At 36.7% G+C, this 14,460-nt stretch overlaps 1 protein-coding gene across 6 annotated transcripts in view; it reads left to right on the top strand.

The window, feature by feature from the left end:
- The window catches only part of UNC5D (unc-5 netrin receptor D), a 704,674-nt gene extending 690,459 nt beyond the window's left edge, over positions 1-14,215 (top strand). For all 6 annotated transcript variants that reach the window (XM_060182795.1, XM_060182801.1, XM_060182791.1 and 3 more), the window contains one exon: positions 8,140-14,215. In XM_060182795.1, the coding sequence (XP_060038778.1) occupies positions 8,140-8,344 (205 nt within the window). In that variant the 3' untranslated portion in view covers positions 8,345-14,215. The remainder of the gene's footprint in view (positions 1-8,139) is intronic.
- Positions 14,216-14,460: the final 245 nt, after the last annotated feature.

Raw genomic sequence — 14,460 nt, 5'->3', positions numbered from 1 at the left:
AATATATACTCACATTATCCATGAGCTTACTGCTAACCAGTAGGCAATTTGACTCCTGGTATGATGATTCTGAGTAACTAAAATAAAAGTTTTATCATCTGGAATTTAAAATGAAAGGGAATTCCTTCCAGGGCAGAATTTAGAGCACTAAGTCAAGCCAATTCCAGTAATAGGTGCAACATGTCCTTGATTGATCTTCAGTTCGTTTTTTTAGGGGCCAAGACAGAGCTAACTAAACTTTCCTCCTCTGCAGCAGTAATCCTTTTTATTTACTTACTTTTTTTTTGTTAACTGATAGAGAACTTAGACTTCCCTATACCCTAGTACATTATTTATTATAGCATTATTATAGTATTTTATTTGAAATTGCTTCCAAAAGCCAAAAGGAGAGGGGTGGCAGCAATATCTCTAAAGGCAGACTGAAAGGTTGTCACTTAAGTCCCTCCCCCACTTCATTCAATGCATAGAGGCTCAGTAGGTGGCAATGTGGATAAAGTATTTGACTCCAAGTAAGAGGTTAGAATGCCATTCCCATAATCTTCTGTTGGAAATGTTTTGGTCCTCTACTCTTCACTCATTGATTATCCCCTCACGAGTAAATAAATGGAGATAAGTCTTTCAAAAATATTGACTAAAAAGCACAATAACTGTTGTTCTTAAATTCTCTAATTAGTTGAACATAATCATTAGCTTGAAGATTTTTTGACAATTGAAGTTATATACAAATAGAATTCTTAACCCATATATACTATTATTTTATTTTTAATTTTTATTCATAAAATGGAAATACTGACAAGACCATAGGATGAGAGGAGTACAGTTCCCACCACCAGAACTCCCTATCCCCTCCTCTCCCTTGAAAGCTTTCCTATTCTTTACCCCTCTGGGAATATGGTCCCAGGGTCATTATGGGGTGCAGAAGGTGGAAGGTCTGGCTTCTGTAATTGCTTCCCCACTGAACATGGGCATTGGCAGGTCAATCTATACTCCCAGCCTGTCTCTCTCTTTCCCTAGTGGGGCAGGGACCTGGGAAGGCAGGGCTCCAGAACACATTGGTGGGGTCGTCTGCCCAGGGAAGTCAGGTTGGCATCATGTTAGCATCTGGAACCTGGTGGCTGAAAAAGAGTTAAGATATAAAGCCAAACAAATTGTTGACTACTCTGGGGCCCATAATCAGCACAGGAGCCTGTGTAACTTTTGCATACCTGTAGGTGTGAGCTCACATTCTGTGGTCACAGCTAGGAGCATACCATGTTGCACTAATTTCAAGACCCATCTTCTTCAGGTAGTAGGTAGAGTATGTGATCCAACCTCCCTTTAGAGAATGGAACATTCCCTACCATTGTTGATTCACATTGAGGGCAAGGTCCTACAGGGGCCCACAAAGGAGTCCATTATGTTGTTCCTGATGGAGATGACCAATGACAGTAGCAAGAGGGATCTGTTGGAGGTCTAGGCCCATCATGTCTGTGTGGAAATCCCAGGACTATCTGACTAGGGCTTCAGGTAATGGGGTGGTCTGGTAGTGACTAGAGAGTCGTCATTAAAATATGCTGGTCTCTTGCTCTTACTCAGCTTTTGTAGTCCTTACTTTGTCTAACAAGGTTAGCTTTGGAGGTGAGGAGGTTTAAGTAGGTCTAAGTAGAGACTATTTCATGGTACATTATTGTATCTTTTTTAGGTCTTCATACTTGCTTGCTGCATTTATTGACTCACTGCAAACTATTGTGCACTTTTACTTTAAGGTGTATTTTCCCCCTAACTTATGGATACATGTACGTTTTCCCTATCTCATGGGCCCTGATCTATATCTAGGTTTTGAGGTTTTTGTTAAGAAGTGCACCACCTGGAATGGAATTAAGGAGTCCTATATACACTATTCTAAATGGATCTGTGTCTTGCCTATGTCTTGTATTTTAAATAGACGTGTCCTATATACACTATATACACTATATTCGCTATTCTAAATGGACCTGTGTCTTGCCCTGACTCTCACATAAAACATAGGCTTTTAATTGACGGGGGATGAGGCTAGGAAAATATCAAAAGATTAAATTATTCTCTGTAATAAAATAACCTCCTTTGGCACTCAACTGGATAGAAGTAGGTATCTTATGAGGAGAAAAAACTCCACGTATGTGTGTATGATCTCCGGAATCACCCAATAGAAATGTAAAATAGCTATAACAAAGGATTCTAAAATTTAGTATGTAAGGTAGGCTTTTAAAATAGCTTACCTGGCAAAGAGCCTGCTTTGTCATGCAACCAGATTCTATGTCACCCATGTGTTCCCCCTTGGCCCCCCACCCCACCTCACTGGGAAAAGCTTCTGGGATGTACTATCTTTCCCTCTGTTTCTAACTGAAAAATTCAGGCTGGAGTAATGAAGCCCCAGTTGTGACAAAAATCAAGTTCAGTTCACTTAAAAAGGAAAAAAAATAAAAGGAGTACTTTGCAATATCTAAAATGTGTGTAATAAACATTCACTTATTAAAGTTGTCTTTTGAGGGAGTCTGGAGGTAGCACAGCAGGTTAAGTGCATGTGGCACAAAGCACAAAGACAGCCCTAAGGATCCCGGTTCTAGCCCCTGGCTTGCCACCTGCAGGGAAGTCACTTCACAAGCCGTGAAACAGGTCTGCAGGTGTCTATTTTTCTCTCCCCTTCTCTGTCTTCCCCTTTTCTCTCGATTTCTCTCTGTCCTATCCAACAACGATGACATCAATAACAGCAACAATAATAACTATAGCAGTAAAAAAGGGCAACAAAAGAGAATAAATAAATATTTTTTAAAAATTTAAGTTCTCTTTTAACCATCAACCTAGATGGTCAGGACTATTGCTTTTACTAAAGTGTGCATTTCATTTAATGAAACATCAAAGGCACTCATATCTGAAATCCCTGAAAGTCAACTGTTGTAGTAAATTTTATCTTATAATTTTTTAAAGTTAGTGATCATCTCTCTTTTTTCTTTTTAAAATAATTTTTATTAATTTATTGGATAGAGACAGCCAGAAATTGAGAGGAAACGCGATGATAGAAAGGGAGAGAGACAGAGAGATACCTGAGACACTGCTTCACCACTTGTAAAGCTTTTCCCCTGAAGGTGGGGACCGGGGGCTCGAACCAGGTACTTGTTCATTATAACATGTGCACTCAACCAAGTGTAACACCAACTGCCCTATTTTATAATTTTATCTTGCCCAAAAATGTCAACATTATTAGTTAGTGGAATTGGTCACATAGTTTGGGATGAAAATCATTTAAAAAACTACATGGAATATGGGATACCAGATATCAAAAAGTTGTAATATAAGTAGTAAAATAATTCAGCTATCTTTGTGTAGTATTCCATTGTAATGAAATTTTACAGTCTTAGTCTGGTGGTATAGCCAGAAGAGGTGATTGCTTTGCCATATGCATGATCCAGATTAGAGTCTCACTCCCATCACCACCACCGTGCTGGTAAAAGTGTCAGTGCTGACTGGCTATCTATTCATCTGTCTGTTCTATCTGAAAAAAGTCAGCCTAGAGTGGTAAAGTCCCAGTGATGATAAAATTAAAAAATGTATTTGGGTCTTAAATATTTTAATTATTTTTGTATAAGATGGTCTTATAGGTAGAAGTTGAGAAAAGGCAAGGAGGAAAAGGCGAAACACAGTGTGACACTAGGTAACGCTGGTGTATTGCAGCAAAGCTAAGGACATGGAGGGAAAGGACTGAGTGAGAACGGGGTGGGTGGGGACCAATGTACAGTGGTAGAGGAGCAAAGTTGGCTGTGAGAGAGGCGTGGATATACCTGTTATGAAAAGGTGGTAAGTTGTATCCAAGTGACAACCATCTTGCAAATTATTATGTCCCTAATATTTTTAAATTCTGGTATACACAGATAAATATAACAATGGAATATATAAAAGAGCATATTATTTTAATTAAGACCTGCATCTACTAAAATTAAGTGGAACTTGAGATTTGTAAGCTTTGTGATGAGCATGTATGAAAAAAGAACAGCTGAAACATGCTTTGGGGAATACCGTTCACTTGCTACAATATGTTCAGAAACTTGTGCCAACTGATAGCTATAGTTCTGCCTCTTTTGATCATTTAGCTTCCTTTAGCCCTGGGTACCAAGTCTACAAATCAGGACATTTGCAGGACGTTTCAGAGGAAGTGATTGGCATAGTTCATTCCCCAGCTCTGCACCTCTTCCTCTAGGCAGTAGTTATAAAATCTTCCCATCTCTCTGGGTTCGTGAATATTTTTAAGTGGTCTAAGATTTATCACAACCTTAGAAACATTCTTTATACCTTTCTGTAAGTTTTATTATTGCATCTTTATGTTCAGGTCTTTTTGTCATGTCTTGAAATGTCAAAGATCCCGGGATATTTACCCAGAATAAAGCTCTCCAGAGTGATAGAGATGAATACATAACCTGGGAATTCAGCAACTTTGACCCTGTAGGTGTTTATTTTGAAATGCTGCACAAGACAAAAAAAAAAATCCTATCTAATCTTCTCTTATATAGCTAATATCTCTGGAACTAGTTGAGTTAAATGACAGCATTAGACAGGAGTCAAAGCTATGGCCTACAGGCCAAATCTGGCCCACTGCCTGCTATAATCTAAAGGGCAGAAAACGTTGTTGAATGTTGGTATGCTTCTAAAAACCCCTTCTGTTTCATTTGGTTTAAATCCTCCCTGCTTAACACTGCATTCTATTTACATAACCACTTCATTCTATTTACATAACCTCTGTTAAGAAGCACCACCTTCCCTCTAGGGCATTGGTGGTTTAGTGGTAGAATTCTCACCTGCTCCGCCCCCTCTCCTTGTCATACCCTGATTTTCACCAGTCACTTTTCTCTCCACCCTCTCTGCATCGCATCCTGTTCCCACCCTACTGGGCTAGTATATTTATAAAGACAAGATTGTTTGTAGTTAGTTAGTTTAGTTTAGCTTAGCTTGGTATAGATTGTGCTGCGTCCTGCATGAATAAAGAGATACTGCGTACAACCCAGCCATGAGTCCTGGGTCGTCTGTTACCCGCCCGTGAAGCCAGCCCTGCAAAAACAACAGTTGAAGGGAGAAAAATAAAGAATAACATAATTACCACATGCTTTAATATATACCAATATTCAACCTGTATAAAATTTCAGTGCTTTTAAATAAATTTTTATTAAAACACAGCAATACTTATTCACTATTATATTGTCTAGGTCTATCATAGCAAAGTTATTATCCCAAAAGTTACTTATTTTTAGTGAAGGTCCTATAACTTCTAAAATAAGCTCATGATGATCAATTATTCTACACTGAATAAACACCTGTCATAGTATTATGATAGGTTCTTTCACAGAATGATAAGATCATTAATAGTGATCCTTCCTCTTCAACTGTCTATAATCACACTGGGAAGGCAAAATACATACACATGAAACAGACGTTTTACTCAAGTGAGAATTTCAATTATGTGAGCCAGTCGTAGTATCTCAAAATGCTAAAGAATACTGAGTAAATTAATATTTTTTTTATTTTCCAATGCCAATATCACTTTATTGAGGAAATAATAACTGATTTACAGGATTGTTGTTGTCACAAAGGAACATTTCCACATTTCCCAAGTTAGGTGTCAACAACTCACCCTCAACTAAACTATCATCTTGGTCCACCATAGGAATTTTGGTCCCCCAACAGCCTCTTAGGGTTCCTTTATGCTTCCTTCTGAGTCCCCAAATCTGCTGTGATAGACTATTACATTGAGGATTCAACCTGTTTTGTCCTTTGCTTTGTTAGATCACATATTTTTTTATTTGTATGTATGTGTATATATGTGATATATCTATATATTCATGTTGATGAAATTAATATGCATACCATGGTTCAATCTAGATCAAGGAAACACTGACAAGTAGAGTATCTGATAGTTGAAACAGTAGACTGTAGAGTTTATTTCTTTATTTGTTATTATTTTATTTTAAATTTTTTAAAAATTATCTTTATTTATAAAGACAGCCAGAATACAAGAGGGGAGGGGATGATAGAGAGGGAGAGAGAGACAGAGAGGAACATGCAACACTGCTTCACTACTTGCAAAGCTTTCCCCCTACAGGTGGGGACTGGAGGCATTTTTATTTTTTATCATGTTTATTTATTATTGGATAGAGCCAGCCAGAAATTGAGAGGGTGAAGGGAGATAGAGAGGGAGAAAGGCAGAGAGACACCTGTCTGAGTGCTTCACTTCAGGCTTGAACCTAGGTCCTTGAGCATTGTAACATGTGCGCTCAACCCAGATGTGCCACCACCCAGCCAGGCCCTATGTAGAATTTAGAAGCATTAAAAACTATTATATATTTCCTATGGCTCATGCCAAAAGTAATAAAATATAAATATAAGCATTATGATAAAAAGGAAAAATTAAGAGTATGCCAAAAATAAATTAAAAAGGAAACATAAAAAAAATAAATTTTGGGGGGATGGGCAGTGACACACGCATGTTACTATGCACAAGAGGCCAGGTTTAAGCTTCTGGTCCCCACATGTAAAAGGAAAGGTTCATGAGGGGTTAAGCAGTGCTGCTGGTGTCTCGTTCTTCTCCCCTTTAGCTCTCTGCCCCCTCAATTCTCTCTGTTTTATTCAATAAATAACAAAATAAAAAATATTTTTAAAAAGTTGAAAAATGGGGGGGCATGTTGTAGCACAGTGGGTAAAATAAGGAATATTTTTTAAAACTTGAACAATGGGGAGCCAGGGGTAGCACAGTGGGTTAAGTGCACAAGACACGAAACTCAAGGACTGGCTTAAGGATCCCGGCTCAGCCTCCGAATCCCCATCTCCGGGGGGGGAGGGGGGGGTCACTTCACAGGCAGTGAAGCAGGTCTGCAGGTGTCTATTCTTCCCTCCCACCCTCTTCTCCCTCTCCTCTCTCGATTTCTCTCTGTCCTATTTAACAACAACAACAATGGCAACAAGGGCAACAAAAATGGAAAAAAATGGTCTCCAGGAGCAATGGATTCGTAGTGCAGGCATCAAGCTCCAGCAGTAAGCCTGAAGACAAAAAAGAAAAAAAAAAGTTGAAAAATGGAGTCAGGTGGTGGCTCACCTGGTTGAGTGCACATGTTACAATGCTCAAGGAGCTGCGTTTGAGCCACTGGTCCCCACCTGCAGGGGGAAAGCTTTGCAAGTGGTGAAGCAGAGCTGCAGGTGTCCTCTACCTCTCTCCGTCTCTATCTCTCCCTTTACTCTCAATTTCTGGCAGTCTTTATTCAATAAATAAGTAAAGGTAATAAAACTTTTTTTTAAAAAAGAAATTGCTTCATTAGAAAAGTAAAAAGTTGAAAACAAATGTTCAGTGTGACATTAGGATGGTAGTAACTACTGAGACATTCATTACCATTATAGGAGGAGCTAGCTAGGAAGCATGAATATGTTACTGATTTATGATGCACTGAGTTAGTAGAGGGAAAGAGAGATCTAATTTGGAGCAATCCTAAGGTCATTTAGAATTCTGTAACTAGCTTACATATTAACCTTGAAGATTGAAAGTACAGATTAAAATTCAGTCCCTCTGGAATTAATAATTTGGCCACTTTCTATATAAATTAAGGAATGAAAGTCAAAGAAATCAAGAGGAAAGACTTGAAAGCCATTATGTTTATCAAGGGAGATAAAGAGAGGAATGAAATATATTTTTAAAATAGATATGAATTACATCATCACATAAGCTAGTGAAATGGAGCTTTCAATATGGATCGTTAAGAGTAAGACACAAACTCACAAAGAACTCAAGGAAGGTGAAGGGTGGCCAAGGAGGTGGCATAGTGGAAGTGTTCGACTCTCAAACAAGAGGTCCCAAGTTCAATCCCCAGCAGCAAATGTACCAGAGTGATGTTCTGGTCTCTCTCTCTCTCTCTCTTTTTCTCCGTTCTTCCTCTTCTTTCTCAAGGTCTTTTAAAACAAAAAGAAATGCTTGCAGAATAAGAAAATCATTGATAACAATCCATATACTGTTTCAATTGAGTGTTATACAAACTGGACTGGCCCAGACTTGTTCCAGTGGAACTTTTTGTTCCTGCTGTTACAATATCCATTATATATTTTTATTCTTTTATTATATTTCTATTTTCTTTTTACTCTACCGCCTAGGAATTTATCTTACTTTGCTACACAAAGTAGTCCATCTGCTGTCATTTTGAACCTGTGGGAAGCTCGTCATCAGCACGATGGTGACCTCGACTCCCTGGCCTGTGCCCTTGAAGAGATTGGGAGGACACACACAAAACTCTCAAGCATTACAGAATCCCAGCTGGATGAAGCTGACTTCAACTACAGCAGACAAAATGGACTCTAGTCCACTTCTTCTCTTCAGAGAGCAATGGCCAGCTTCAGGACATTTGCTTTAAATGGGAAAGAGGCAGCTTTCTGCCCAGTGGCATTTGGGGAATTCAGCCTTCATTTCCAATGAGTGAGAATCCCTGGTTGAAGTAACTAAATTTTATATAGGTAAAAATATGTTAATAAGGAAAAGTACAAGTGCTCTAAATATGAGGTCTGTGCTCTTTCCTCTGAATCCACACTAGGATCAGCACTTGTTGAACTTCTCAGATTTGTAGTGGCAAGACAAAAAAATATGGGCATATCTAGATAGAAGTGACTGGAAAAAAGATGGCTAAGATAAAGCTGGAAAGGCTGAGATTGAATAAATGCATGTTTTGAAACAGGTTTTTAATGATGTACCCCAAAGGGCCAGCTGATTCTGGTACCAGATTGTCAGTTTTCTACCAACTGGCATAAACAATGATAGTGATCATTGTATAACTGGCTTTTAGAAGTGAACAGAGTTGCCAACCCATTTGTATGACTTCAACAACATTAAGAAGGGCATTTAGAGTTTAGAATCTGAGTATTATCATCACACCAGCACCTACTCCCTATCTACCTTAGCCACTTAACAGAAATAAGATTGAAATGTAAGATAGACCACACACTAGTTTTTCTTTATATTTTTAAAATCTTTTTTGAAAGATTTTATTTATTGAGAGAGGGAGAGGAGTTTTACTTCAGATACAGAGTTGGACAAGCCACAGTACCACTCTGGTAGGTACATTCAAGTTTGATGTTCTGCCAGTTGAACTTTTTCCCCAACTGCCACAAACTAGTTTTTTCCAATGGACCTTCACATTCTTCCAGAAACAAATCTATCTACCCTTCTCCCCCCCCCTTCAGTAGAGGATTCCAGGAGCAAAATTATAAACAAATTTTTATATTGAAAAATATAAGTCAACTAAGCAGGACCATCTCTTTTCCCAGCTACATCACTCAAAAATAAAGAGTCAAAATCAGATCCAAGGAAGTACATCAGCTTCTGACAAGCTACAATTCTAGAATGCAGGTGTTCATCCATTTCCCCAAAACTGTTGGGGGGATGTAGGCAAGAAAGGGATATAAGGGATTTTGCTATACTTCTTAATCCAGGTTCCTAGCTTTTTGGTATTGTGTTATCACAAAATCTCTCCATAAGCGTATAGGCCATTCTCCTTTCACCTGTTGGAAATTACTGGACATTCTTTGCTTTGAATGATACTGACTAAATCAACTTAAGGAATACCTCTACCACAAAGTCCCAGAAATCACATGCATTGTTCAAGGAGCATTGAAGCTCTGTTGACTCAAGCTCATGAAGTATGCTTACTCCACTAGACTATTCCCATACTGTTTTAGGTTTTGTTTTTGTTTTACCAGGAAGTAATGGTACTGTGGAAAATTTGAAGTCCAGAGATATTTTATCCATTAACATTTCAGCTCATCACTTCTCTTATTAAGTTATTTTTGACAAACAGTCCAAGTCTTAAGATATACAAATCTGCTCCTCCTTATATTCTAATGGATTTTTTTAAACTAGTGATTTATAATCAGATCAAGTGGAGTAAGGAACCAAGTTCACCAAGAAATGAATCTGTTACTTAGATGTTGGTTTCATTAGAATAAAAATGAAAACAGTCATGGAATGGGGAGGTGGGAAATATTTGTCAGTGAGACTATAATAATTTTTTGACAATTTTTAGATTCCATGTAAAAATGTGAAAATGTTTCACCTATGTGAAAAAGAAATAACAGTGAGTTGAATTTATTGGTAAAGCAGAGAAGAATTCCTGAATGTGTTAGTCATTTCTCTGTGTGGTGTATGAGGTTCCTTGTATTTGATAGAAGGATTTTCTATATAAAATTCAAGAGCATTTTGCTTTCTCAGGAATCAAAGTCATCATATGCGGAATAAAAAAAATCCACTTAGAGCTGTCAAATATATTTTCAAAATATCTAGATCATGAAAGCACCCTTTTACCAGTGCTCTCCACTTGTTGGTTCTTCTAGGGAGCATGAAAATGTAAGTCATTTGACATGCCTGACACAGTTTCAGAAAGAGAAAGATGGTTGATTTGGGCGGTATGAAAAGGTAGTATATGGTAGCTATTTAATAAGAAGTTGTAGAAAATGCATGATACAACTTACGTTAGTATTTATCTTGGAGAAATTTTGTTTTAAACCAACTACCCCCTTTTTTTCTACATAAATGACCTTATATTTTATTTAGTCTGTGAACCTACATGGATCCTTTAGAATTTTGATACTTTTTTATTTTAAAACAAATAAAAATTGAGACAATTTGTCCACATATCCCCTAAGTTTAAAGACGAAATTATCAATTTCATCCTATGTGGTTTTTTTATTTGAACCTGGGTTTTATGAATAGTTTCTCATCACATTACATTGAGGAATAAAGGATTAAGTACTCATGATTTACCCTTGACTTCATCCAAAAGGTCAAATTCCTGTTTTAGTTCATTTTAATCCCTCTTTACATTCCTTTCTTATTTCTGTCTATATCTTTCATAGGATTTCTACAAAATGTATGAATTCTGTGGCCACTGCATGTAAGATTATGTAGTATCTTATAATAAAAACCCTAAGAGAACCCATGTTTGAGACTTAGAGACCAAGGTATACACAGTATGTGGGCAACAAAGAAGAACATGAAATTTTTAGATCAGATAGAGATTTTTCCTGATCATTAGTTAACATCTGAGTGTGTGGTTACTCACGTAACTTAAAGCCTTGTACCACTCATAATATTGATGTCTTGTAATACAAATGCTCCCCTTGAGAGAGATGTACTAATCAGTCCAAACATTTATTTAAAATTGTCCTGGTATAAAATGAAGCAAGAAATTATAATGGTCTTTAAAGCCTGTTATACTACTTAAAATGTTTAGACAATATCCCATTGAATGCCAGGTCTTTCAATCCTCAAAGCATTTCAATCAAGTATTATGCTTTAAACATGACTTAAAATTGTGCCACCAAAACTGTGTGCTTCACAGCTTCCCCAAACTGCAGCATCACAAACTTAATTTACAGTTTTAAAAACACTGCTTGTGCAGTCTTACTGGTGTACATAAAAATCCTTAAAGCAAAAAAAAAAAAAAAAGGAGCTCACTCTGAATTTAAATACAAACTTCATTTACTGATACAGAAAGTCATAAAACTCAAAACTCAGGTGTACTCCCATAAACACTGTATTGATTTTTTTTTAAGATCTGAACAGAAACTTGACGTTCTCTTTAAAGAGAAATTTTTTTCTTTTGCTATCATTATCTTCAACTAAAGGTGTTATCCTTGTGATCTTTTCAGTTGGCTTTTCAAGGTGATAAGAGGTCAAATTCCTAAAATAGGGTTCTTTTTGGGTTCAGAGTTCTAGATTTTATCCATTTTTTCTTGTCAGAAATATCAGAGTTGATAAGCAGAGGTAGAATATCAAAGTTGTGTAATTGGTTCTAAATAGTACTTCCCACTTGCCAAAACTCTTGCCAAATTCTACCTGTGAATTTCAAAGTATTATGTTTTGATGTTCTTTTATTTACCTGTTTATTATTTTATTTAAAATTCTTAAACCTTCTGTAAAGGTGTTGAATAATCATATATCAGATATGTTGAAGGTGAAGTTTGTTCAGAGGTCTTTGTTCTAGATCTGTGAAGGTCGCAGGAACCTTACAGGAGCTGAGATACATGCTTCTCAGGCCCAGTATAGGACCCATTTTCATTATTTTCCCTCATGAAATGTCACAAGAGTTTTGAATCAATATTAACTCCCATTGAGTGGACTACAGGTGACAGCTACATAAAATGGGAGAGCAAAATGTGACAAAATTTTAATAGCCCTCTCGTGTTAGTTGCCATAGCACTGTATTTGAAAATCTGATGCTTTAGCCAAAAGCTGAATGGTCACCATTTCCGCAGTTTTCACTGTTTGTCTGCATAGAATTTTCCTGAACTACAAACAAAAATGTATTTTGTCCACTGTCACAAAGTGAAAATGTTACTAATCTTAGATGTGTTGCATATTTTGTGTTTTTACTTTCCAGACTCTTTCAAAAGCTACAGTTATAAAGCTGTTTGGCTGTATTGACAGCATGTGGTGTTTTTCGCAAAAGCAATTCTAGGAGAGCCAGTGTCTACCATGGACTCCTCACATCCCCTCTTCAGGGTCATCAGCAAGACTGAAATGGCAGTTTGTATGGTGTATGCTTTCCAGAGATAAAAGGGGATGGAAATCAGACCTGGCTGTTAGTCACTAGTGTGTAGTGCTGTGATCTGAAGTAGGAATTTTTAACTCACATAGAATAATTGTGGTTTTTGAAGCAGCTACTTTGCTTTTTTTTCCTTTTGCTGTGAAGATCATGGATTTGGAATGTCCTCATGAGGTGGGGCTAAGACCCATTCACCTTCATGTCTTGGAACCTACCCTTCATCTGAACCCAAAGATTAAAGAAAGGCAGTAAGCTTCATGTTTAGGCCTAAGATTAAAGATTTCCTCACCCCCTAGGATTGAGTTCAATGTGGAACATTATTTTTATTTTCCAAAAATGTTACAGCCTTGAATTATAAAATCTATCACTTAATTTGGTCATGTAATTCTTTGTATGAAAGGATATGTGTGTTAAATACTTTAAAAAAGGCATGACTTAACAATGAAAGTGTTTCTTTCCTACAAATTTTGCAACCCCCAAGAAGTATTTCACAATTTCAAGCATTACTTACATTCATAATTCACAATTGGAAAATTCTATAAATCACTTAAAATTGATATGTTAAGTAGAGATTTAACTTGTTTTGTGAAATCATGAAAGATGGTATTTTTGAGGAGGAGTTTGTAAGGAGAATATCCTACATTCTGACCTTGTTATAGAAACACAGACATTACAATCAGAAGTAGATCTAATAATTCTAACATCTCTCCTTCAATGAGCTCAGATGGTGCTGAAGGCAGAAATATCCTCTACCAGGACATTTCAATCAGAGCCACATCTGAAAGTATCTTAAAAAAAAATCCATCAGAAACAATTTCCAAGGCTTTCAAAGGTTATATCAGTCACTCCCAATCAAAACTTCTCCATAAGAAGGTGGGAAAAACTGAATTTTCTGTTCAGGAAAATAATTTCCTCCTTTCCTAAATTAGAATAATAAAAACTTAGGAATTCCCATTATTTATGATTTTATCTAATTAGTACATGAACTTCAGGAAGTCTTGACCTAGAGGTATTGCAAGTATTAGCAATTAGAGGAAAACTGGCATATTCTTCTGACCCACACAGAAAATATGAGTAATTATTTAACTTCATTTCTGTATGGAAGGATTTTTAAAATTTTGTTTTGTTCTGTTTATTTTGGGAATTGTGTGTGGGGGGTATTCTTTCAAATGATTCATATCTCAAACCCATACCACTCTTAACTTTTATTTGATGTGTTCAAAGCCAGAAAAAAAAAAAAAAGAAAAACAGAATACTTAATTTGACATGAAGCTGAAGGAGTGAACAAGCCAGAGCTGAGAATTTGAATAAAGCATGGCCTTGGCTTCATACCACACTTTTTGTGCCTTGTATTATCAATGTAAATTCTGAATGTTGTACAGTAAATACTTGGATGGACTTCTTAGAAATGGCTGCACTGGCTTCTTTTTCAGCACATGTACATATCTATAAATATATATACATATATATTTGGTAATGTCAAACAGCTGTGTTATATTGTATTGAACAAAATGGATGGTTTGGATGTTTTATGTAGAGTTTGCAAAAAACTGATGGTTACAGACTTTTCGAGACAAATGTACAGAAGTAAATTACTGCCTATCAGTTATTTATGAATAAAGAGTCTTTTATTGACACTTTAGGGCATTCCATGAGTGGAACTTTGAAATCTCATAGAAGGCTTTTTCTCCACCCTTATAATTTAACAGAAATTGGAATCCCCCCTCCCCCATTGAAAAGGCAATTTCCAAATATATGCTAAAATACTTGAATCTAATTTCTCCTTCTGGCCACAAGAAAAAGACAACTTTGAGTCTATTAGCATCAAAACTGAGATCTTCTTCTCATATTCCCACATCACACACACACACACACACACACA

The sequence above is a fragment of the Erinaceus europaeus genome, chromosome 2, assembly GCF_950295315.1.
Source record: "Erinaceus europaeus chromosome 2, mEriEur2.1, whole genome shotgun sequence".
Classification (NCBI taxonomy): domain Eukaryota; kingdom Metazoa; phylum Chordata; class Mammalia; order Eulipotyphla; family Erinaceidae; genus Erinaceus; species Erinaceus europaeus.
This window is presented reverse-complemented; position numbering and strand designations above follow the sequence as displayed.